The sequence below is a fragment of the Lytechinus variegatus genome, chromosome 8 (genome assembly GCF_018143015.1).
Source record: "Lytechinus variegatus isolate NC3 chromosome 8, Lvar_3.0, whole genome shotgun sequence".
NCBI lineage: Eukaryota > Metazoa > Echinodermata > Echinoidea > Temnopleuroida > Toxopneustidae > Lytechinus > Lytechinus variegatus.
The window spans coordinates 27409313-27435507 of record NC_054747.1 but is presented as its reverse complement, the minus strand read 5'-3'; the positions used below and the strand labels follow the sequence as shown (position 1 = coordinate 27435507).

The 26195-nt window shown below is 36.4% G+C and overlaps 4 protein-coding genes across 4 annotated transcripts in view; all 4 read right to left on the bottom strand.

Moving 5' to 3' along the window:
- Positions 1-393: 393 nt before the first annotated feature.
- Positions 394-11756, bottom strand: LOC121420269 (synaptogenesis protein syg-2-like). Its single transcript, XM_041614841.1, has 6 exons — positions 11456-11756; positions 10837-11136; positions 4649-4990; positions 3342-3631; positions 1283-1633; positions 394-600 (listed from the first exon to the last, which is right to left on the bottom strand). The coding sequence occupies exons 1-5, from the start codon at positions 11736-11738 to the stop codon at positions 1496-1498; spliced, it is 1353 nt and encodes a 450-aa protein (XP_041470775.1). The 5' UTR covers positions 11739-11756; the 3' UTR covers positions 394-600; positions 1283-1495.
- Positions 11757-12381: 625 nt separating this feature from the next.
- Positions 12382-18389, bottom strand: LOC121420792 (neural cell adhesion molecule 1-like). The gene is made up of 6 exons (XM_041615429.1): positions 17937-18389; positions 17264-17596; positions 16639-16977; positions 15818-16135; positions 15066-15331; positions 12382-12484 (listed from the first exon to the last, which is right to left on the bottom strand). Exons 1-6 carry the CDS (start codon positions 18334-18336, stop codon positions 12440-12442), a joined length of 1701 nt encoding a protein of 566 aa, XP_041471363.1. The 5' UTR covers positions 18337-18389; the 3' UTR covers positions 12382-12439.
- The window catches only part of LOC121419616 (B-cell receptor CD22-like), an 8283-nt gene continuing 428 nt past the window's right edge, over positions 18341-26195 (bottom strand). Inside the window, exons 2-8 of the mRNA XM_041614073.1 lie at positions 25788-25892; positions 22829-23173; positions 22145-22471; positions 21491-21826; positions 20540-20848; positions 19976-20278; positions 18341-18408 (exon numbers count right to left, since the gene is read on the bottom strand). Coding sequence (XP_041470007.1) covers positions 18341-18408; positions 19976-20278; positions 20540-20848; positions 21491-21826; positions 22145-22367 — 1239 coding nt within the window. The 5' untranslated portion in view covers positions 22368-22471; positions 22829-23173; positions 25788-25892. The remainder of the gene's footprint in view (positions 18409-19975; positions 20279-20539; positions 20849-21490; positions 21827-22144; positions 22472-22828; positions 23174-25787; positions 25893-26195) is intronic.
- Positions 22809-26195, bottom strand: part of LOC121419615 — an 18522-nt gene continuing 15135 nt past the window's right edge. The window contains exon 10 of the mRNA XM_041614072.1: positions 22809-23173. Coding sequence (XP_041470006.1) covers positions 22809-23173 — 365 coding nt within the window. The remainder of the gene's footprint in view (positions 23174-26195) is intronic.

The following is a 26195-nucleotide window of genomic DNA, read 5'->3' as shown; positions in this document are numbered from 1 at the left end:
AAGCCTGCAACGAGTTTCACCCATCACATCATTGTTCATTTTACTTGGAACAGTTAGAGACCTCTTGAATAAAGATATAGATTGTTTCTTAGCAGCCAGGTACATGTAATGCATATTAATCTTCTGATTTCGTTGTGGTCTTCTTTAGAAGAGGTAATAGTTGCTACCATTGGCGGCGGAAGCCAATAAATTTAGGGGGTGTCCACCTGAAATTTTGGGATGGACCCATGTAAAAAATAGGACAAGCGACCCAAAAATTTTGAGAAGCAAAAAAAAAAAAAAAAAGGTTATCAAAACAAAATTTAGGGGGGGGGGACCGTCCCCCCACCTAAAATTTAGGGGGGGACACGTCCCCCCCGCTTCCGCCGCCTATGGTTGCTACCCTGGTAGATAAGTAACTTTCACCTTCGACAACATTGAACTGATCCATGACCTGGATACCTTCAACATCGGTGCTCCATTCAATGAGAGCCGGTGGCCGTGCCACGAGTACTGTGCATGTTAAGTCACGTGGTTGACCTGTCGTCATGGTCACATAGGAGTTGTCTTGATATCCCTCCAGAGACCAATCATCATGAATGGTTATGCTACTTGGTGGGGCTAAATGAGGTAACATATAAAGGGAAGTATATTATACATAGGCTTTCGTGCAGCCAGGAAATATTTAAAAACCATTTACTAAATGCTGCTTTTTTAAATAGTATGTAAACTTGAAAAACTTCCAGCCTAGTTCTTATCCAGTCTTAAAAAGTAATTATGAATCCCTTTCAAAGGATATCATATATGAAAATGATCTTGTATCAATTTCCTTGTCTCGATATTGTCTTTTTATTTTTAAAGTTAACTTGATATACAAAAATCCTTGTTTTGCATAACCTTGTAACAACATAATTCTAAATGATTGTCCAATTAAAGTAGAAAAATAAGAAAAACTGAGTGACAGCGTTGGTCGATATCGTGTGAACCTGAAATTAAGACGAGAATCAAATTCGTTGGTAACTGTTGCATGTTTTTTATATTTTGAAAAGGTATGGTATATTTGTTTTTTATGGGTAGTGATTACCCCTAAAGCAAAGTGAAATACCGATTTTCTTATTTGAACATACTCGAAGAGAAACCAAAATACATAAACCTTTGCTTTTGGATAATAAATAAATTAAAAGTGTATGACTTAATATTTTGATTTGTATAGCCCAGGTGGTAATTTGAAAGTTAAATTCTTGTGATATATTCCTTTAAAGTGATATATTCTTTAAAGCGATATTTTGGAAAAAAATATTACTTCTTGCAAAAACCTCAAGTTGAACCGCTGATATTTCAAAGTAACCTATACCGGTGAACTGGCACTGGTATGTGTCGGTATCATCCACTGTCAAATCCCTGACGGTCAAGTTAAAATGTTGACTATCCATCGTAAATATGAACTTTGAGGGATTAGAATTCATTCGTTCACAATCCGGAACACTGCTAGAGCATTCGACAGAAACCAGTGTTCCTACATGTATGCCTGCTCTCCTCCATGCGATTCGGAAGAGGCTGAGCTGGTACGAGTAGCGACAAGAAAGTTGAATATTATCCCCGATTGTAAGGATGTCATTGTTGACGATCGAGGCGTTGAATTCTCCGAAGCAACCTGCCAAAGGAAAAAAAAATGGTTTACAATAAATTGCATGATTATTAGAAAATTAATACATTAGATGCCTATATTGCATGATTGTTTTCATTTCTCAAAGATTTAATCAGTTTATGGTATTTGTATTTATGTATTAACCGAAATTCACAATAAAAACATAAGTGTACAAATGAACATATGAACATATAAATGACAACAGATATATACAAAGAAACAACAAAATAAAATATACATGAGAAATAGTGAAATCGGAAGGACACCCGGTTCAGCTCTGCCCATAGACAGTACTGTTCTTCCACGGGGTCCAAAAATGGTGAGTCACATTTTCTCCATATAAAAAACGCTGGCTCAAAATGTGTCATTTAGAACCATTTTCGAGTGTGACCCACTTTTTTATACTTGGAAATAGTTACGGGTTACTTTTCAAAGTATTTGATGATGATTTTTTTATCATTTGGAATCTATCAATATAGTCCTAAATTTTGATTCATTTATTTATCAAACAAGTGCACACATGTTTAATACCTAAAATATATATAACATTTCCGGTCTAATGAATGCAGTATTAAAGAGCAATGACACCTTGTTCCCGGGCATTTGTCAATGCCGGGGAGAAACTGACTTTCACGCGTCTCGTGAGGCGCCTTAGACCACTCACCAAAGGCATACTAGCACACACATCTTCACGCACTGATACCTCTACATACAGACCTACAATGTAATACTACACTGTTGGAAGTAAATGATCAATCTACCTACCATTACAATACACCAAAATTGAGAAAAGGAATCCTTTCAAAGTACCGAATATCATTATTGATGTTGATTTTGTAAAATGATGGTGACCTCTTTACTTGACAGTGCTTGAAGAAAATGTATGATCCTAGCTCACCAGAAATCGAAACAGATACACAATGACTTCTGAATACCATGACAAAATAACATCGCGATCCCCTTGTTTAACCGGAAAGCATCAAGGCATGAAATTAAAACAATATGTTGATATTTGTCACTACAAAAGAGTTATGTGATTCGTGCCCTGACAAAAGAGGGCGCCACGTTGCTTTCAAACCCAAAGCTGTTTGCGACGACACAAAACCCTAATGTTTTAGAGTATTTTCAAACAAGAACTATAAAAGTAACGGATGATTTTGTATTTTTTTCTCATGAGATCGTTAATTTCGTGTAGACCGTATTAATGGTTACCATACAAAATGAATTCATTAATTCCATTTTGCGCGAAAGCTGCAGATCAAGCTTTAGCCAATATAAAACCATACAAAACAAGGATAAAACAGTGTTGAAAAAAAAAACATATTTGATACTCAGTTTATATTTTACATATTGCAGGGTAATTTAAAACAGCCAATTGAAAGAAGGTAAAAATATACTTGGAACAGTTTTCATAAATGCCATTTCAGGAATGCTGTATACGTCGTATCACTATGTCCACACTTTCAGTGACTTCGTCCCCATTTAGTCTTAGTACCTGTCATGATAATAGGGGGCGCCTCTACATTTCAATATAATATTGTGCCATTTTCTACACCTAGCTCTAAATTATTTAGAGTAGGCCTATCCTTTAGAAAAATGTATATCAGGATCTCGCTCTCTTTTCCTCAGGATATTGAGGATGTTTCTTTTTATCGCATGTTCGATTTATTATGTTTCTATTTTGACTTGACAGACAATTATATTGCTCCTTTACCTTTCCGAAAGATGGACAATGTTGCTTGGAGCACATTTCAGTTTCCACTGGAAAAGGGGTGATGGTTGCTACCCTGTGAGATACGTAGCTTTGTCCTTCAACAACATTGATCTGACCCATGACCCGGATACGTTCAACATCGATGTTCCATTCAATAAGAGCCGGTGGACGTGCCCCTTGTACAGTGCATGTTATGTCTTGTGGGTCACCCGTCGTCATGGTAACGTAAGAGTTTTCATGGTATCCTCCATGAGACTGAATACCGCTGATGATTACGTCACTAGGTGGAGCTTTAAAAATTAGAATTAGTGAAAATAAGTTCACCCGGATAGTGTTTATCAACTTATATTGTCGGACAGGTTATCAAATCTGACAACTTACCTTCATCATGTTAATTGTAAATATTACAAATTGAAAGTAGAAAAAAAAACAATTGAACTATGATTGGCGAAGCAGTAGTTGTCTGACTGTGGAAAGCTATCGGATCAAATTCCTTCTTGTTCTTTAATGAAATTCTTTCGAGGGCTCTGTAACATATTGGCCCGTATTCTGAAAATCGGGTTTAACTTAGACCATGGTCTAACTCTGTGCTAAAATTATGGGAAGCCAAAGGTTTCAAATTTTTTTTTTTTTTTAGTGAATGCTTCTAATGTTTACTGTGCTCTTTGCGATTATTTTCAATGAGGAAGAAAACTGCCATACTTATCCTTCCCAGGCATTTAACAATGTTTAAGGAGTCATATGAACCGATACATTGAACCTCTACTGTTATAGATTTATGTAACGACTGGCTTGTCATAGTTAAACCACAATTTAAACCAGAGTTTAAATTAAACTCGACTTCAGAATACGGGTCATTATATTTATCCTCGATTGTAAATCTGGAACAAGAATTATGATAAGGAGTGGCTGCCCAGGAAGCAGTAGACGATATTTCATCCCCTGCATGTTCCATGACATTCTCCCGACTTATTTTCAGATCGAACATGATGATATCTTATTTACTGGGTCGAAGATAATAATGTGATAAATCAAAAAGCATTAAAACGCATGCAAAAATATCGTTATTTGCCTTTGTTTTTTGACGATAGATGAACTGAATATAATCTGCAATAGACCATTTGCACACCAAAGGGTGGCTGAAAATGTTACAGTTTGTTTTCATGTTTCCCGGCGCCCCTGGACAGCACCGGAACGTCTTGACTCTTAATGACGTTTTTCGGCATCCTTGCATTACATAAATGATTTATGGAATTGGCAGTAATGAGTTTCAGGAATATTCTGAAATAACAAAATATATATCTTACCTGGATATAATACTTCTAATGCCAAAGTCGATGATTTGCGTCCATTGTGATTCAGTACAATACATGTATAATTTCCACTATCGTCAGTATTCAGATTGTTTATTGTAATGGAAGAGCTGTTGTTATCCCCTGTCAACTTGAACCTTAGTTGATCTAAAATTGAATATCGAATTTTGTAGCTTTCCTGGTCAAAAGTAGCAATGACATTCCCTTGGCCATGTGACCATTTTATCACGCTGCCTGGTAATGGAGGCCAATAGCTGCACGTCATTGTGAAATCATCCCCCATGGTGGGTAAGTTAACCGGTGGTTCTAGTGCCACTGTAAATTCCGCCAAGCAATCTAAAGAGATCAAAATGAAATGAAAATATCAGAAAGTAAAATATTTCTTTTCCTTTTATCACAAAAGTATTTTACTGCCCATTCTACTACTTCTGCTGTAATTTTTTTTTAATACGCTGATAACAGGATATACAAGTTAAAAATAAAGAATTGTGACAGAAATGAATTTGATTTTTTCTCTTCATATATTGAGTGCTTCTGGAGCCCTTGGTACGAATTTCCACATTGGAAAATTTTGCAAATAGATTTTATTGTATATAATGCTTAGTTTTCCAATCTACATGTATGTAAATATATTTTTTGAACGTAATAAGGGGTTACAACTCTTGATAGCACACTTTGCTCCATTGCATTGCAATTTATGACGCAACATACTGATTTATTATACAAAACACATTATGACACAAAAATGGGATGAGTGAAGGTAAAAATAATCATTGGAAATTCTGTGAGATTGGCTTCACTTTGATTACGTTTATACATTTTAGTAATATTTTTTTTCTCTTTCATGGAAGCACAGATTGTGGCTCCATCTTTTGCTGGTGGTAAAAAATTATACTCCTCGATGAAATAATAACATTGAAAAAAAAAATAGAGGAGCTATAAGATATGCCCTTAATATTATTATGGAAGCTGTGAATGAAAAAACAATTCGTTTGAAATAATTTTTCCACTTACCTTTACCAAATATCAACAATAAGAAAAAGTAAAGATAACGAGAGGCCATTTTCTGGGAGTAACATGTGAAGTTGAAGTGACTATCGTTTAAAAAGTTTCGACTTGACGAAATGGCCGTTACTAGAATTAGAATTCCAAAGACAATGGATAAACAAATTTGGTTCCCGACGTATTCCGATTCCGACGAATGTGCCGATGCAATACAAATGATAATGGTTGTGTATATCATTCCTAAGAATTGAAAGGCCACATATTCATGTGAAATGTCATGTTTGTTTCTCAACGACAGAGTGTGCTGTTTAATGAAAGCACACCTGGTTTGATAAGTTCTGTTTGATAATTCATGTGTTTAGTTTTATCATGGACATTTAGATGTAGTCCTTGGTTTTATTTTGAAAGCAAAGTATTGTCCCAAAATGTCTGACACGAGGCAAACATTGATTAATAAATACTTTCTATTGATTGTATCAATTTTCTTCGAATCAGTAATTTATTACTCAATTATAAAAGTCGATATGTGTTTACATGAATATAGTAGAGAGTAATTTCCCCGGGAAGGGGGTAGTCGGGCTGTGGAAGCACCCCTAATATTTTTCGTGGGGGTGCTGCTTGTCTTATTCTCCATAACCTTTCTTGCTTGTCAAATTTCTCGCGACAAAATGACCTTAATTTTGTAGCGTAAGGTTTTGTGCTTGCCAAATGTAAATAAGTACCGCGTTAAAAAAAAACAGGGTCCTGGTAAAGGTCTACCAACATACGACACTAAGGAACTCCTATTGTTGAAATGTATGGTTCAACTACAAGACGATGACAAAATTTTAATATCGTAACGTTCGTCAGCTCTAGAGGGGCCGACGGATTTGGATATCATTATAGGCCATTCTAATCACGACGTAAGTTTTCATCCAACATAAATGAGTAGGTAGAAGTATTTCTAAATACACTGTGTGTTTAATTTGTAAGAATTTAAAGTACGTGTATCAGCTATGCCCATATGAAGCAAAAACAACTTCTACTAATCAACCATTCTTTGTTCATGGTTAGCCGATACCTGGTGATCGCATTTAATTTTGTAACACGACATTTCATCTGGCAACAATTGATCCGGGCATTATATCTTCTAAGATATTGGGTTATTGGTAGGCACAGGCGTGCCCCTTTTAGACTCACAGTCAAATTTTTAATGTAAATATACCATACTAACACTACCACGGTCCCCCTTTTGAAATTGAGGACCTTTTTTGCCTGTCAAATTGTTTCGTGGACGAAATTAACTTAAATTTTGGTGAAAACTTAATTTGGGGGGGCTTGTCAAATTTTCCTCTGTACGGGAAAATATGCCGCCAACTTTTGGAAACCCTGGATCCGCCCCTGTTTGTAGGGTTGCAATAGGGTCGTTTGTTAGGTTTAGGATAGGGTATTTGTAAAATCCAAGCTTGATATCAATCATTTAATTAGTGTGTGGAATTAACAGCAGAACAATTGTCGCTAGAGCAAATTTCATGGAACTTTTATTCATCTAGTTCAGAGAATGTATTTGTAAAGTTGGTGACAACACCACACTCTCTCTTCTTTACTAATGTACAGTACTAATGTACTGTATTGTTGGAGGGACGGAAGATGGCGCTGTGAAGCACATAACGTAATTTGCAACTGGTGAAAAAGACCGAGGAATTTTAACGAGATGAAGAGGATCTTAAAAAATCAAAATATACATAAGTATCTAGAAAAGATTGAAGACGAATCAGAAGGCATGGAAGAAGTAAAAAACAAAGAAGGACAACAAATTATGGAAACAGAGCCCGTTGTCGACCATGCCGGGTCTCGTGCTGAAGAACTAGACACCCGCGAGGAGCCGAGCCTGAGGCGCGGACCGGGGAGAGTCCGGCGCTCCGCCGGAGGATGGACATGTTGAGAAAAAACGTCGAACGAACGGGCATGACAGCGAGGCAGGTAACCCGAATGATATGAAAGAAATGCTTCTTACGATCATCACCAAAGTAGATTGTACCAATAATAAAGTTGACAAGATGAATGTGAACTTAGATCTGGCCCTTCAGAAAATTAATGAAAATAGAAAAGACATTGACAAACTGAAAGAAAAGGAACAACACACTGATTTTGAGCTGAAGGAAATGAAGGATAGGGTTAGAGAGCTTGAGAAAGAGAATGCAAGAATGAAGGGTCAATTTGTTGATCTTGCAGCTAGAGAAATGAGATGCACTGCTGTATTCTTTGGCTTTCCTGAAGGCTGTGAGAAAGGCAATTGTGAGAAGCTGATTCAGGCCTTTGGAGAGTCTCATTTGGATCTACGAGGGCAGGATTTATGCATAGAAAGGGCACACCGTTCAGGTCAGCGATCTGAAAGAGGGGCTCCCCGCCCGATTATGGTGGCATTCAATAGGTATACCACAAGAAGCTCTGTACTTGCAAGTGCTCGAAAACTACTAAAAGACAAGCCATTCGTCTACGAGGGGAAGGGGAACCCCATATTCATTGATGAAATGCTGCCGAAGGAGATAAGAGACCAGCGAAAGATGTCGCATACCCGACAGAAGCTGAAGAAAGAGCATGGAAAGGCCTACTTCAAGTATCCGGCTAGGCTGTTTTATCGGGACAAACAAACACAGAAGGAAGAAGAGTATAAGAAAGACTGAGAATGCATTGACAGATTCGGCATTGACAGTAAAAATTTACACAACATTGGTGGAAAAAAAGCAAGGAAAAAAAGAAACAATGAAAGTTCTAATATAGTGAATCTTATTTAAAGACAAATGCTGATAAGCATATAGGCTTATAAGATCATTTTGTTCACCACGCAAAGCATCACTCCAAGCATGAAGCAAGTGGTTGGGAAAGCCGCAATCATTCTGTTTTTTTTGTTTGCCGTTATATTGTAATTGTTTGTGTTTTTTAGTGGGACCATCGTCTGATTTTTTCAAACAATGGATTTAAAATTAATGACGCATAATGTAAATGGATTAGGGGATTTCAAGACTAGAAAACGATACTTCAATTTCTTATCGAAATTAAAAAAGGACATAATTTTGCTACAAGAAACACATTCCACAGAAAAGGATGAGATATGGTGGAGGAATCAAATTAGATCAGACATAATATTTAGTCATGGTACATCAATGAGCAGAGGAGCTTGTATGATTTTGAGGAGAACACCAGATATTAAACTTCTCGACTCGATTAAAGATAAAGTAGGTCGCTTTTTATGCATCAAAGTTGAAGTACGAAAGGAAATATATATCATTGTTAATGTATATGCACCCAATAATGAAAAGGAACATGTGGAATATTTACTGATCTTTATTTGAAATTACAAGAATTTAATGATGAAGGACACAAATGCATAATAGGAGGAGACTTTAACTTTATACAGGACTTGGATATGGATAGAGAAGGTGGTAGTATGAGAACAGTGTGGAAACGTTCATGTACGTGATGTACAACAATAGAAAAACTGAAAGAATGCTTTTGTCTTATTGATATTTGGAGAACAAGAAACCAAACAACAAAGAGGTTTACATGGAGGAGACTTAATCCATATATTCAGTCAAGACTAGACTTCTGGTTGGTCACAGACGCTCTGCGGTCTGTTGTCGTAGAAAATGATATGTACCCATGTGTCTTATCTGATCATGATTATGTTACCTTGCACCTCCATACTGAAAAACAAAAAATGGGACCCTCATATTGGAAATTTAACAACAGCTTACTAAGGAATGAGGAATTTGTTACAGCTCTCAGTGGCAGCCTCCCATCTTGGGTTGATGAATGTGAACAAAAACATGATAAGAAAATGTTGTGGGATTGGCTGAAATACAGAATTAGAAAATTTACCATCCCATACTCAAAGAAGAAAAAAGGTGAAAAGGGAAAACAAAGACAAGAACTAGAGGAGGAATTGAAAAATATATGTGAAAGTATTGAAATGGAAGGAAATGGCTTAGATGAAGAAGTTGTAGATAGAAAGAAATACATTGAAGAGGAATTACATAAATTGTATGATTATTTTGCAGAAGGGACTTCTGCATTATGTAATGTGAAATCCAAAGCAATTTACAAGAACCTTTTATCTGGGTTGATAACCAGACCAGTTAGTGAACAATTATTTTCTACAACCTTTAATATTCAAGATGATGACTGGTCTCAAATCTACACCCTTCCGTTCAAGTGCACAATAGAAGCAAAAATTAGAGTTTTTCAATTCAAATTAATTCATAATATACTGTATACTAATCATAGATTGTTTAAGATGAAAGTGGTGGACTCAGAAACTTGCACGTTCTGTCACTCAAATTTAGAGACACCTGTTCATTTGTTTTTTGACTGTGATGTTATTTATAATCTTCGACGGGAATTTATCTATAAGATTGGCAAGAGCTTTAATATTAAGTTTGAAGATTTTACTAAGAAAAGAATGATATTTGGATTCATTATGGACTGGAAAGGCCCCCACAAAATGCTACTGAACCATTTGGTACTAATGTTCAAAAGATATGTTTACGTAGAAAAGTGTAAAAACACACAACCATGTATAAGAGGGCTAATATCTTTTATTTCTAATATTAAACTGATTGAACTTAAAATTGCAAAACAGAGGCATATTAAAGGATTGCACTATAAAAAATGGACCCCTGTTGAAAAAATCTTTTGATTATACCATTGATATACAGATAATGTTATTTGTTACACACTTTTCATGTACAACTGTGATGTATGTTTTTGAATCGTTTTTTTTGTGAGTGTATCCTATACCATTGTAAATGTGATTGATATTATGATTATTGTTGGACATACCGATTGTTTGATCAATAAAAAGTTTAAAAGAAAAAAAATGTACTGTATTGTTTGGACAGTATTCCAGATTGAATGTCTGTTGAAAACCGCCACCGAACCCTACTTCTACTTGCCAGGCAACGAAGAGAGTTGAAGATGTCGTCTGGTTTTGGTCGATGAAGAGCAGGGGAAGTCGATCTGAGATATCTATAATATACAGGGGGGGGGGGGGTAATTGATAACTATATTATTCGATATCACAATTGCACTTTTCTTTTTTAAGTAAATGTATTATAAAAATTATCTGAGGGTACATTGTGGATGATAAGGCAACGACATAAAATAATGGGGTGATACACTAATTAGTGGATACTCACAAGAAAAGTTCAGAGTCGCAGTGGCATTACCAAGAACGGTAATCACGTGACATTCATATTTCCCAGAATGCATCCGTTGAACATCATTGATGATAAGGCGACTAGTTGAAACTGTTTTACTCTGAAGCCTGTCAAGGATAATACGATGTCTTGTGCTGTTGTTTAAGGTCAACCGATTGAGGTACCAAGCAAAGTTAAGGACTTTTGGGTTTGCATCTGCTGTACATTCGAATTCGACACTGGTCATGCTGGAAACCGCCTCTACGTTATCAAGAAGTCGAAGAGAAATGATGGGTGGGTCTGTGTTGTAAATACAAAAGAGAAATTAATGGTACGTAAAACGCATGAGCTAAACATAAACATCAAAGTATGTCAGTCAAATCGAGTTAGCGAAGGAGGGAGTGTGATACTTCTAGATTAATGTATTTAGACTTTATGAAAAATTTGTAAAAGTTTTGATTGCCAAATTGTTGCATTCAGGTCTTTTAATCGATGGGGGTTTTAAAGCCTAAAGGAATGCATACTCGTATATTGCAGAAGATGACCCTATGCTGTGAAAAAGAAACAATAGTATCAATTTCCAGGATAGTGAACAGGCTGTTTCTCACGTGTAACTTACAGAGAATGTTGAGGACCATGGTCTCGTTCTGCGAAGACATAAGAGGCGCTGTCGGTTGGACTACCTGGCAGATAAGACCTTTTCCGTTATCATGTCTTAATGGTGTAAAAGTAAGAGTACTGGTCGCCTTCCATCGTCCATTATCATTCCTTTCCATCAGGATAGATGAGTTCCTCGTGAGGTTTCTTGATTCCATATACCAATAGATGACAGGTGATGGGTATCCATTGTTTGAAGTACAGTTTATTTTGCTTTCTTCACCAGCTTTCAGAACGTTGAGCATAATTTCTGGAGTGTCGGGTTGTTCTTCATGCGTTTGTAAAAAAACAAAACAATAAAACAAAAACATACATTTGCCAAGTATTATGGAGGCTTAAACATAAATTATTTATATGTGAGGAATCGTGTATTGATCAATCTTTCAAGAGAAACAGTGTCTAGTCAACAAATGCCAAATTGTCAACATGACTATACTTTTGGGGTCACCCTCATTACAGAATTCGCAAAGCGTATAAATCGCTATTACTTGACAGCAGAACCACTTCCGAACAACTCTCCATGATGAAACCCAGATCCGGCAACTGACAAGTTGTTCCGGAGCCTCAGTGGGGACAAGGCGTCTTCGAGAAAGATATCTTCGACATTTTATATTTAATATCAGTATGAGTTGTCTAGTTACAGTCTAGTACTTACCAGGCATTATTTTTCTCAGATTCACGGTATTTGATCTGATGTTGTCCACAGTGCATTGATAATCTCCTTGGTCACTCATACTCCATTTGTTGATTGTCAATTCAGCAGATGATTCGTCCGTATGCCATGTCATCTTTCCGGAATTTGAATTATAATTATTGCAATCTCCATCGTTGAAGCATATTTTAGATGCTATTCTTGTCACTTTGTCTTTTGTGATCAATACATCAGCATACTGATTCGATGGCATAAAATTACAGAGGAGATGAATGTCTTCACCAATACTCGGAATTAAAACGTCAGTCGATAGATTAACACTGGTAACTGCGTAGCATACTGAAAAAAATATTACATGAACTAAATATATTAAACAATCCAAGTCATAAAGGATACTATGACTAAATTAGATGGGTTTGTAACATTGTAATCTTCACAATATTTCCTGCGAAAATGTTACCGAAAAGCAAAACGAAGCACTATATCTGCTTATACTTTACAGGTCGATACAATTTCAAAGAAATAATGTGCCGAATATTTTGATCGACACAGTTGGGCTCAATAGTTAGTGGATCCCACCACAAAACCCATTCCTTCATTCTAAGTGTTGACTGTAGACAACAACACTACAAGAAACCAAGAAAATCAAAGTTTATTAATTGTAATATTTTCCCTCCTGAATTCAAACCTACATATCTAAAACATGAGGGAGTTTAGAACCTTTTAAATATTATTATTTTCCCGTGGGGCTCACTAACTTTTGACCACCACTGTACGTTTGGAGTTGATAATTTTGTTCATGTAATGATTAAGATATTCTATTTTTCTACTAGTATAGTATACTTTGATTTCACTACGAACATATAATACACAATGCTCATTTATAATGCAAGTAATGAAACTATCAGCTACGCAATTGAGAGAGAAAAAAATGCTATCGCCAAAGAATCAGATCGCTGGCGCTAAATTCATTCAAACCAATTATTTCAATTATAATGAATATCCTTGTTGAAAAGAAAAAGCCTGTTGATTTTTTTTATATATTCCATAAGGAAGCACCATGCACAGTACGCCTATTTATGTGTATCAGTTAAAATCTAGTTGCCCGACATCACAAACCAATAAACAAGCAGGATGATAATTTAACTCTTTAAAATGTTCCAAAGTCATTTGCTCTCAGCTTACCTTCCTTCCTTAACAGGAGACCAAACCATATAAAAATTACGGCTGCCATTTGTAGAAAAGAAATGTTATACGAAAACGGTTACAATCATCTCGCAATGCTTTTTATTCCAGTTCAAGAAGGAATGAACGACTAATTCACAGAGCAATCAAGGGCATGTCACATGTCGAGATTCCAACAATAAAATGAATTGCAAAATATAAATCCAAACCGAAAGTAGGGAGGGATCCAGAGAGCAGATATTCTACTTCAATCAAATTTAAACATGAATTCATCTTGTTCTGTTGCGAGAATGAAACCTCTTGTCAGGTCTGCTTTTGATGACTATATAATATTTTGCGTTTGAGAGAAAGTGCTTAACTTCTTCTTATATTGGTTTGAGTGGCGATTAGTCATATTTCACTATTGTCGCCAACGTGAATTTAGAATACGGTAGCACGTCTGTCTCCAATTCAAAAGGAAAATTTAAGGCCATTTTTTTTTCGAGTGGATGAAAATTTTTGTGAGAAAGGCAGAAGTCTAAATCAGATTTCATGATTCCATTTGATCGATGGAATTCATCTTCCATACGTATTACGAGATTAATGCAGTGCTCTAAAATTTACGTGCCGGTAATCTGAAGTCAGAGATATTCTTAGGTCCATCTGTTACGTTGGACATTGCAGCCGCTTTGTAGAGCAAGTAAGACAGATCTGTAGCAGGGTTACAGCTACAGTGGATGAGAAACAAATTATTTGAGTTTGTCAACCCGTTCTTCGACGTATATTGAAACCTATTTGTACAATTTAGGTTTTAATATCTCTTTTAATTGCTCTGCATAAGCCCTAGTATATAAGAAGTGCTCGAAATTCCTGGTGAGGCCCCCCCTTCTTGTCACCATCCAATATGTTTATCCATTTCTTTCACTTTTCATTTCCAAACTTGTAATTCAGTCGCCATTGAAGATCAGTGACAAGGATGGAGTTTTTTTCCCGGAGTTGTCTTTAATACAGATCTTTGGAATGCTTCGGAATTTGTAGACCATCAGCAACTTTAACAGAACATCGTTGAAATATGTTCAAGTAATTTTTTTTTACATTAGTTCAAAACATTAGCACATGGTAAACTGTGATAATGGTCTAAAATTTCAAACGAGCAATAAAATCGGAGACATGAATACTGACATTGCCAATTGCGCTCGATAAGAGAACAATTCATCGGTTTTATTTGATTTTTTTTTAAATCAGGCCTAATATTATGCTTTTACGAGAGTTCATTTGTAAAGGAATCACATGTAGCTCAGGAGTCGGTCTTCTTTCAAAATGTGTTGAAGACTTCCAGTAGTTTGCGAACTGTCAAATTAATTCATCTATTTGGTCAACCATTTCACCTTGCCATTTTCATATCGATATTTGGAGCGGGAACAGAAGAAAAATAATTATAATACAGATAACGTGATGGTTTCCCGCGGTCAGAAAGGTGCAATTACGAAATTGCAACTCGTTCTCGTACTACTTATGAAATGTTAACGTCTTTGATATTCATACTTTGGTTGATTGATTCATTTCACAAGGCATGACTTCATTCTGCATAGTTGGGCAAACTATGGAGTTCTACAGGTACATATATGATTATCTATCATGTTTAAATGACTCTTTTAGATGAAACTAGATTTGATAGACAACGAAAGGCAAACAAAGTAGAATGTAAATGAAAAAATTAACTAGAATATGAACAAAATAGAGTGGCGGAATCTACCCCAAGCATCGTCTCGGCAAAACATGTATAGTAGCCATCGTCTTGTGCAGAAATGTTTGAAATGATCAGAACACTCGAAGTCAGGGTATCTTCTATAAAACCCCGATGAATCTGACGACGGGTGCTATTGTTGAGTTCCTTTCCATTACAGAACCAGGTTATCGAGGCCACAGGTCTACTATCTGATGTACATGTGAGCAAGGCATCCACGCTATCTCCGTCAACAGATACCCGACGAACAGAATGGTCCACAATGACTGGGGAATCTACATGAATATAATAAGAGTGGACAAATCTACATAAGAATAATTGAGACATTAAAAATACATGTTATTTCAAGTAAGCGCCAGACTAAACGAACCGGCATCTTTTTGAATGATGGTTGTCAATGAAAGAGTAATGAACGCCATCTGGTTATAGAGATATGAAATAAAAGAGATAATGAAAGAAAAGGTCTGGGATTCAATGAAATAATTGGAGGAAAACTGATATGCTTGTAATACGCTTGAAGCGCTAATTGCTGCGAAATCAATGGTCAATACTCTCGATCGTTACAAGAAACATTATTACCCATCGTCCGTTTGGAGCATGCTCAGAGTATTTATCAATTTTTGAGGACATGATGAATATCTTGTGAAAGTTCTCGTGAAATCGGGTTAGAGATCTTAATGTTGCAATGCAGTTAAGTTAGAAGACATCAATAAATTCTTGTGTTACAGTTCGATAAAAATGAATAAATAAAAAGGGCTTACAAAGAACACGAAGAATACTACTAACACTCCGAGCCTTCATAGATGGTCCATCCCGGTGGACACCTTGATGAACTTCGCAGACAAGTCGTTTTCCGTGTTCGTGTCTCGTTGGTGTTATTGCTAGCACACTTCTAGCATCGACCCGATGATTTCTGTCCCAAGAAGATATGCTGTCTGAATTATTAGTGATGTTCTTTGTGCTAAGAAACCACTGGAAAGTTGGTGTAGGATAGCCATTGTTTGCTGTGCAAGTTATGATTGATGGTACTCCATCGAGGATTTCCTCTGTTCCATTTAAGTAGGGAGGATCAGGCGGTCCTGAGAATGATCACATAGCCTATATTAATTCGTGGCATGGTAGCTAATGAAAATTCAATCTATCCATAAGAGAGACACAAACTACATCTATCACACTTCTAAATGTAAAATGATTGTGTTTTCCCTTTCATGGCTAGTTTTTAGACAAGGAAACGTCTCGGATATCTTAATTGATTTTTATATATGAGTTTTCATCATAATTTCGATTACCCGATCTGCGTACATGTACATAAATTAATTTATCCAAAATACATGTAATATTGTCGCTGAAAGTTCAGAAAAATAGCCTATGTCATGTAGTGCTATGAATCGGACAAGACTTGTCGAATTTACCGATACGATACAATAATTAATTTAGATGAACATTACAAAATGACATCCTTGAGATTTATTTATTCTATGTACTTCAGAATGAATTATTTTCACTGATCTTATCGATCTAATATCAAATTCGGGATGGAGCAAAGATTTGGTATTGATGCACTAAACGGAAATATGCTCACCATAAACCGTAATCTTCACTCCTACTTGACGTTGGCTAATGCCAGCAATGGCCACGCATCGAAGAACCTGTCTGTGATGCCCCCTCTTTGGAATCAACTCCAGAATAGACTCCGTGTCATGCAGTCCATGTTCTACCTCGTTCTTGCTAAACCTTGATGTTGAATTTATAGTGTGATTATTTGAACCAATGAACCAGTATATAAGAGCTTGAGGGCGTGATCCTACACTTTTACAAGTGAATGATGTTGACAAATCTTCAGAGACAACTGCACTTCTTGAGCCTTCTTTGCTGGTAGTTATTCCATTAATTGCAGTTAGAATTAAATCAGTCGGCGATACTATAACATAAAAGAAACAAATTTATGACTTAAACATTACTGAAAAAAAGAGAAGAAACGGAAAGTATTTCTTGAAAAGTGTTTTTATTTGATGAACTAAGTACAGATACACGTGATATACCATTATATTTGAAATTTAAAAAGTGAATGCAAATATTGCATATTTGAATAAACATATTCAGAATCTTTATTAAAAGTACACATATAGCTCAAATCATGCAACTTATGACCAAAGGGTGTACGATTAAAACATAGGGAGTTCTACGATATCAGTAGGCCTACTTACCTTGAACTTCTAGGATGATAGACAATTGTAGTTCATGGTCCAGCTCCTGATGCAAAGCCACACAACGTAACATCTTTCCATCATCGTCTTTGTCTGGATTTAACAAAACCTCTTTATAAGATGTGTAGACGTCAACGTGAATGAAGTTGTACTGAACTTGCTGTTGAGCTTGCACTTCCTCGGGAACTTGCCATTCGAGTTCTGCAGGACTTCTAGCGCTTTGGACTGAGCATTTCAGGTAGTTGGTCCTCCCGTAGGTGATGGCTGCTGTTGCTCCATTCTTGTATTCGTTACTGGACCGATTAATGGTTATTGATAGCGATCTGGTTATGGCTTGAAGGCAGAATATGTGTATCAAAGTTATTTAATTTCTTTTACAAAGGGCACAAACATTGTATTTTCTTGTTTTCCTTATTGCTTGTAATCGTTATTATTATATACAATCGCTATTTGATTGTTAATATCCCTATTTTACTATTCTATTTGACCCTACGTGCTATATTTTATCTGTCTACAAAGCACATGATTGGCAAGACAAGGACAATTAGAGTTCTAGGAATTAAGTTGATTTTCTCAAGCCACGGATGCTACAAAATTCAATTATATTCCTTATGCAACTGTTCTCGAAAGCGCAATAAATTAATGAATAAAATAATATAAAGGTTTAAATTACCTGGTAATTGTACTTTCATATTAATTTGACTTCGCCCTGTGTGGAAGTCTGTGCTTACAAAACACTGGTACATGCCACTGTCGTTCGATGTTAAAGCCACAATAGTAAGATTCCCGCTGGAAGAATCCGCTATCAAACTATACTTGCTGTTTGAGACTTCGTGGCTATTGTAGCATCCATACCCCTGACATTGTCTATCAGTAGCCAGAATATCACCATTCCCGTTTCTCCAATTCAGTATTCGAGTTTGGTATGAAGGTTTGTATGTGCAAACAAGAGTAACATCCTCTCCAATGATTGGATCGACTTGCGAGTTCTGAATACGAGTAGATACACTCACTTCGTATGTCTCAGACATAAAGAAAGTAAAGAACAGCAATATGCAAAGACAGCAATCCATATTGTTATTCGTTCTCACAGTCCTGTGATCCGAGGTGTAGAACAGTAGTCTTAATGCCAATCACCAGGGGATCTAAACAGAAAATGAGTGACAGAGTAAGGAGACGGTTTACAATCATGGTAGAGTAAGAGATTACAACAATTACGCATAATCCCATTTATCATTCACCTAAGAAATGAAAACGAAAGTCCGTGATTTCTCTAAAGGACATAAGTGGATTGAATTGTTACGGGGTCGTTTACAAATGACTCGGAGTGCGCGCCCTGCACAATTTTTTTGCAGTTTTTTTGCATTTTATTCATAAATCAATAGCAAATGAAAAAATAACTTGATACAATAACAATGACATAAATAAGTATATTTTTGTGTGACAATAAAAAATATAAATAATGTATAAGACTGAAAACTACATGAAGCAAATAAAATAGTAAAGTGGGTAAAAATGCATTGGCCAGCTATAATGAGCAGGTAACTGCTTGAAACAATAAGAAGGTTTATAGATAACGTCAGATGGACCTCCAACTTTTAATTGCCTCCGACCCATGTACCTACTATATCGATTGGAATGAGTTTTTGAACCTTATCTGGAGTTTTAATGACCAGGGGCTTAGGACTGATATTGTTCAGCCAGGGGAATGGGTAGACGGTTCCCTTTTGGTGTACACCCACCCCTACCGGCTGTGACGAAAATTATGAAGGAATCGCATCGATTCATTCTTTTTCGAATCGAGGTGAAGCGTCAAGTAAATTTGGGGAAAATGCCCATTTGTATTTGGAGTTTGGAGAAAGAACGATGTATAGAAAATGAGTTAGGAATGAAAATTGGTGGGGATTGTTTTTACCTGATTGCTAAGAAAGGATGAATGCTTGTAAGCAAGCAACCAGAGGACCGACGGCTTAAGGTCATCTCTGAAGGACCTGGTAATGAGGATTAATGCCTTCCCAAAGGACACTAGCGCACCAAGTTGGAATTGAACCCGGGTCACCGGAATAGGAAGCCCCGCTCTACCGGTTGAGCTATCGCGCCTCCTAATCTAATCTAAGCTAAATTCAATCTATAGTGAAATTATTCTTTATAATGATGATCAATACATATCAATATCAAGTATACTTTAGTAAAATCAAATACTGACGAAATGTTATAGTATGTTCCTTCCATTTGCAGAAAGGTTTGGCTCTGGTTATGTTTTGATATTGAAAGTATTATTTTGTAGAGGCCATGTAGGTTGAATGCAAATAAGGACTCAGTTTTACGACAGTTCCAGTCTAAAATCTTGTATGACAAATTAAAATTATTTCTAATTTTCTGTGCAACGGAGAGAGTTGAAGATGTCACCTGGTTCTGGTCGACGATGAGCCGAGAAGCTGAATCAGGGATGGCTGGATTTTAGCGTTAGGGATGACGAGACATGCACGATGAAACTATTATTTACTCATCATTTACTAATTTATATCATTAACAAATTATTTATCTAATATGGTTGCAAATTTCATGCCACAAATATAGAGTAAGCTAAATATTATTTGGGAGCTGTCAATTACTTTCAATATGACGATAATACCAAAATAGATATAATAGAAAAACTTAACCAACGAGCCACATGCACATAAATCGAACAAAGATAAATGTTCTCCCTACCGTAAAATATTGAGTTTAAGACTGTAGTTCCCGAGCCATATGTTGAATTAGCGATGCATTTGAAGTCACACGAATCTTCAGAAAAGGGGTATTCTATTGCAAGTTCGCTTGAAGTCACTGTTTCATCTTGTGCTACAGTTTTGTAGAGCGTCATATTTCGGCGACTAGAAAGGTCTTTTCCGTTACAGAGCCACTTGAAGGTGAAAGCAGGAGGGTTGCCATCTGAAGTACATTTCAATACAAAACCAGTGTGTACTCCTCTCACGGTAAGTCGTCGAGAGGTAATGGATACAATCGGGCCGTCTAGAAAAGAGAAATAAATTTTCAAAAAAATGAGTCACTTTATAATGAATTTCGAGCATTCCTGTGGATGAAATAATACCAATGTACAATTTTTAAAAGTAAATAACATTAAAGACTCTTTAACTGATCGTCACCCACCCACCCTCTTTTAAAAGCGAACACCCCACAATATTATCAAATGCAAATGCAACTGATATTAAAACATGAATATAAACAATCCAGGTTAATCAAAAGTTCCCTTTTCCGGATACAAATACTCACACGATATGTTTAGAACCATGCTATCATTCACTGGGCGACCCAAGGTTGTTTCAGGTTGAACTGCCTGGCAGAGAAGACGTTTCCCATGGTCAAACTTCCTTGGTACGAAGATCAGAGTGCTTAAAGTATCATATCGATTAGCAGAATTCAATGAAGACTTCAGCGATGAATTATCTGTCAGGTTTCTTGATCCAATGTACCAATGAGTGAGAGGAGCTGGGTATCCATTTGATGTTCTGCATGTTACATTTGTGTCCATACCATCGTGCAGATCCTCTGGAATGTTAATATTAGCTTCATCTGGTAGGGCTTTAGAAAAGAAAAACCAACTGTTAAAGGAGAATCATTAAGAAATAATAAATTTCTTCTTCTATTTCAGATGAAGTAAGCAATTCAATATTTATATAGCGCGTATTATAATTTGTCTAAGCGCTATGCATTACAAAGCCTAAATACTTAACTTAATTAACTAAGCCTGAACTACTTATCTTACTCAAATAGCTTAAATACCAACTTAACTACGGACAAAGTAACTCTGAAAATCAGATTGATTACTATTTGCGCAATATATCTTTATTGCTATTTTTATTGGAGAAATGAAGGGAAGTGATTTCGATAGTGTTGGAACCACAACTGAAAAGTCTCTGTCGCCATGGGTGTGGGAGGTTGCCTTAGGTACGACCAAAATGTTCCTGTGTGATGACCGAAGCGACCGAGAAGATTGGTATAGGTTGATCATGCTTCCGATGTAATACTGAAGTAAAGGCATTTAATTGATTGTAACCCTGTATGTATATTAAATTTTGTAGTTAATACGTTTCAGAGGGTCACACTCTGCGTGCTGAGTTGATAACATTGGGGAGGAGTGTCAACGTATGATTGTAATTTAAGATGATATAAATAATAGGAATTTTGACATACAGATTGTATTTAATTGGTAGTGATACTCACCGTAAACCATTAATTTTGCAGATTCTAGGCCAACAACTTCACTGTCCATGAATGCATAACATCGAATATACTTTCCGTGGTCCGTTTTCTTCGGGTATATTTTGATGGTAGTGTCAGTGTCGAACAACTTCTCGTCGAAAAGACTGGAAGTCTTTGAAGAATTCGTAATGGGAATAATGTCAGAGCCATAAGGAAAAGACACTGGTAGATCAACTGCTGGGAAGGATCCGATAGCTTTACACGTGATTGATGTCGGTGAATCTTCTTGGACGTATATGTCTGTTGAATGAGACTGGTTACCACCAGTTGTAAAAAGCAACACATTCATTGGCCAAACTACAAAACCGAAGGAAAGAAAAAGTCGAAGGAAAGAAAAAGATAAATGAAAGGATGACGGGAAAGAGGAATGGCAGGGGGCGCTAAAGTATATTATAGACATATCGAGTAGACATGACTATGATGGTACCAAAACTCAAAGTCAAGAGTCGAAGTGCTGATCTCTCATTTCAACGAGGCCCAAAAAGCCAAGGTAACAGAAAATATACCTATATGGCGTTGATTCATGTGGAGACAGTAATAGTATCAACACTTTCACATTATCCAAAACTAACCAAAGACCTTTACTCGGCTCATGACATTAAAGGTATTACATACCTTGAACTTTTAGGACCACTGAGCAATTGAGCTCCTTTTCTAGTTCTGGATGTGATGCTGTGCAGCTGAGAATCTTTCCGTGATTGTCCCTTGAGGGTGTGATTGTTACCGTTTTCCTGGAGATGTAAAAGTTGCCTTGAATGACATCAGACTGATCTTGGACGACGGCAGGCACACATTCTGGTATACGCCATTTTAATATTGCTGGAGGCCTAGCCCACATTGATTCGCATGTGATGTTATGTTGTGTTCCGGCCGTAACAGATATATTGTTAAAGCAGTAAAGAGTCTTTCTTCCAGCGGTGATCAATATTCTATTCGGTGGATCTGGTGAAGGACAAGGGGATGTTTTCTTCGATTTGACTCTCTTTTGAAACTTTCTGTCGACTTCATCTGCGATATTGAGTCATTTATATTAAAGCTTTTCCAAAATCATTTAGATACTTAGGTTTTTGACGAAGATCCGACTTGTAAACATTTAGATGAGTTAAAAGACATATAACAATCAACATATTCAAACATTCATTGATAGCTCCTTAATCTTCTTTTATCAAGGTACATTGTGACATTTTTTTTACGAAATACTCCAGTGATGTAGTACACGTAAATTAATAGACAGAGCTTTAATCCATATCAACTAATATTATATACTTCTACATGCCATTCAGGCAATGAAAAGCATACCTGGTGTAAGAGGCTTCACTTGCTTGATAGCGGATCCTGAAATCTCTCCACTGCTTAATGAACAGCGGTAATCGCTGATATCGTCCTCGTTCAGGTTTCTTATAGTTAAATTTCCGCTGGAATTGTCGGTTTTAAGGCTGAATTTTAATGGGAATGGAATAGAATTCACTGGACAGTAGTAAAGGGACCTCCAACAAGAATGCGATGCCACTTGGATGTTTTCACCCTTTTTCCACACCAATTGCTTATATCTTGTTTCAGGTGTGAACGAACAGACCAGGGTGAAATCTACGCCAATGATTGGAATAGAGTCTGTCTGGATAGACACCTCAAATGCATGGTGTCCTACATGGTATAAGAAAAACATGATTGTAGGGAACAACTCGCGAGATGGCTACCATGAGATACGTTTTTAATGTTATTTGCCATTTGAACAGTTGAAGGAAATCTTAACAGGACAACATAAATCTCTGATTTATTTAAGAAACCGTCGTCGCCAGTGATAGTGATATTGATGGTTATTCAGTCTTTCCTAGAAATAATTGTATTGCCATTCATGTCAAGATTTTGGAAATTGAAACGATCAGATACTGACATCATTTATATATTCTCCATGCTGAGACAGCATCAAGGTGGTATGCAGGTTTATATTTTAAATTACCAGACCAACAACTATATATATATATGTACAAATTAATAACATTTAACAATTAGGGAACAAACTAGTGAGACTCTTAAGGTAAGATATGTTTAAACGTCATTGAAATTATAAAAGATCGACACAAATTTCTGAGTCATTTAACAAACCATCGTCGCCAATGATGGTTGTATTAGCGAATGTTCTGTCTTTCCTAGAAAAAAATAATGATATCCAATCCACATTAATGTTAATCAATACATTGTCTAGATTTCTGAAATTGAAGCGATCATATACTGAGATCATTTGTATCCTCCATGCTGAGGCAGTTTCACACTGGTTTTCTATTATGTTGAAATCATTAGACCTACAAATGGATAATCCAACTTCAAGTTCGAATATAATTCCTTCAAAACCACACAATGAAACTTAATAACATGACATTATATTTTCACAATTAAAGAAGATATATACTGTATATATTTACCAATGGTTGAAATGGAAAGACAAATAAACACGGAAATAAATTCTTCACGAATAATTGGCATTGTTCAGTTATCGGCACAAGCAATGACAAGTATTTCCAGTATACGAAGGCTGATTATGAGTGCAAACAAAGAGAATGAGAACGGGAAAAAATATGTAAACCTACTAACATGACAAACATATTCGTTGGAGTATCGGATAGGGATTTATGACATCATAGGTCCTGCTATCTAGTATCAAATCGGTTTCATAACCACGAAAACAACAATATAGCTAGGTACTATGCTAAATTTGTTGAACAAGAGCTGGCGCTCTTACTTCCAGTAAACATGGCAAATTACTTTTGGTAAAAGAAAAAAGTGACTTTTGGAGGTATTCGAAGCATTGTGCTCATACTAATGAAGGAACCAATATTCTTTTATTAGCCCGGGGGGGGGGGGCACTTCCATTCACGAGTGGATACCATGCGCGACCATGGGGTCTCGAAAAGCACCCTAAACACGTAATTTCCATATTTTGAAAATGCACCCCTTAACAAGTATTGGCGTGTTTACCCTACCCTTAACAAGTATTCGAAACAAAACGATATTCTTGGCAAATATTCCCTGAAATGAACCCGTAAACAAGTACAGGAATGTTTTATTGTTACGGGTCCTTCGGTCGTCGGCTTTACCTTATTTGATTTAGTACGACCCAACCTTCTACACCCCGCGCAAATCGGACTCTATAAACACGTAGTGTTGGGGCAAAAAGGACATCCTTTATAAGACATTTTAATTTTGTCTCATCATCCCCGCAAATTCGACCCTAAACACGTAATTTTCCTAGTGAAATAGATACCATTTTTTTCATTATTTTGCGTTTTTGAGACCCTTACCACGTTACGTACGTAACGTGCCCTATCGTGAAAAAGACATCCTTTTTACGTGTTTTTTGGTCGCGCATGGTATCCACTCGTCAATGTAAGTGGCCCCCCGGGTTTATTACAAAAACACAAAGCCAGCAAGGCATATTTGATTGTGCGTATTTTGCACTCGCCTGTTTAAAGAATCGTGCGCATTGCGGCAATTTTTATCAAGAAACCTCGCGTGCACCGCGTTTAAAGCAACTTACTCAACTTATTGATGGGTAGTGCATGATATTTTGACATACCCTAATTTTACAGCTAGAATTGAACTCTTCAAAAGGAAAATAAAAAAATAGAAGAACAAAAATCAAGAACACCGATTTGCTTATTTCACATCGACCATAGATCGTATTACACTCTTTTCAAGAGAGTAACACAGAATGTGTAAAGAAATGGATGCGTGTTTTTGAAAGTCAAAAGTTTATTAATTAGGAATACGTTTGATTAGATATCACCCTCATCAACTTATTCTCTTATTCAAAGTGTAAAGCCCCAACGTGCGATTCGTAAAATAGTGAATCACTCGAGGGAACAGATCACTGACCCCCCCCCCAAAAAAAAACAGAGGCAGAAAATATAAGAAAAGTACGCATGAGAAGGTATACGTATATAGTATTCGAAAAGTATTTGAACGCACAGTTTATTACACAGAAATAAATATAATTTGATGTAGTAGATAATATATTTTTTTTCCAGCCACTCCAAAACAAAACTAGAGTGAAAAAAAATCTTATTGGAAAAAGATGTCCTGAAAACAGGGAGTATGAAATATATTAGTCAACTGCAAAAGATGAAACACAAGCAAATTAAAGACATTTTCCTTTTAGAAACATGGCCACATAAAATGCGATTGAAGGAAATTGGTAGTGACGTAATTACGATCCATTGAAAAATGGGCAGTGTTTAAGTCCAAAAGGTTACCGATTCACCTGTTTGTTGAGCTTTAACTTGTCCTTGCTCTTCGTCAACAAAGATGGTTTAAGATGTCGTCTTGTTCTGGTCGACGATGAGCCGAGAAGTTGGATCTGGAATAGCTATGTTTTAAAGGTAAAGAGTTGGTAAGAGACATTTTCCAAAAAGAGTTTGTGGTTTCATTTTAGCAATTCATCTTCAAAAAATATTTTAAAGGACTCCGTGCATTCAGAGGTTGGTACTTCCGTCACCGGAATCCCGAGTTCAACCGTGTGTTTGAAGCCATCCTCAGTGGTATATGAAACTTAAAATATAGGTATCTAACTGTAGTTTCTTGTATATGTCATCTACGGCATTACCAGCAAAGGAAAAATCTCGACGCTCATGGATTCATGCATGATTCAGGTAATACAGAAAAAAATAAA

Bases quoted from the DNA above. Each gene is read 5' to 3' on its own strand.
- LOC121420792 (XM_041615429.1), bottom strand. From the start codon at position 18,336: ATGGATTGCTGTCTTTGCATATTGCTGTTCTTTACTTTCTTTATGTCT. The intron at 17,597-17,936 runs GTAATTTAAACC...TCTGCCTTCAAG, and splicing joins TATGAAAGTACAATTACCAG to CCATAACCAGATCGCTATCA. The intron at 12,485-15,065 runs GTAGATTCCGCC...TATTTTTTTCAG, and splicing joins TTGCCGAGACGATGCTTGGG to TATGCTACGCAGTTACCAGT.
- LOC121420269 (XM_041614841.1), bottom strand. From the start codon at position 11,738: ATGCTCAACGTTCTGAAAGCTGGTGAAGAAAGCAAAATAAACTGTACT. The intron at 11,137-11,455 runs GTAAGTTACACG...TTTACAACACAG, and splicing joins CATGGTCCTCAACATTCTCT to ACCCACCCATCATTTCTCTT. The intron at 1,634-3,341 runs GTAAAGGAGCAA...TTCCTTTGGCAG, and splicing joins ATTGTCCATCTTTCGGAAAG to GTTGCTTCGGAGAATTCAAC.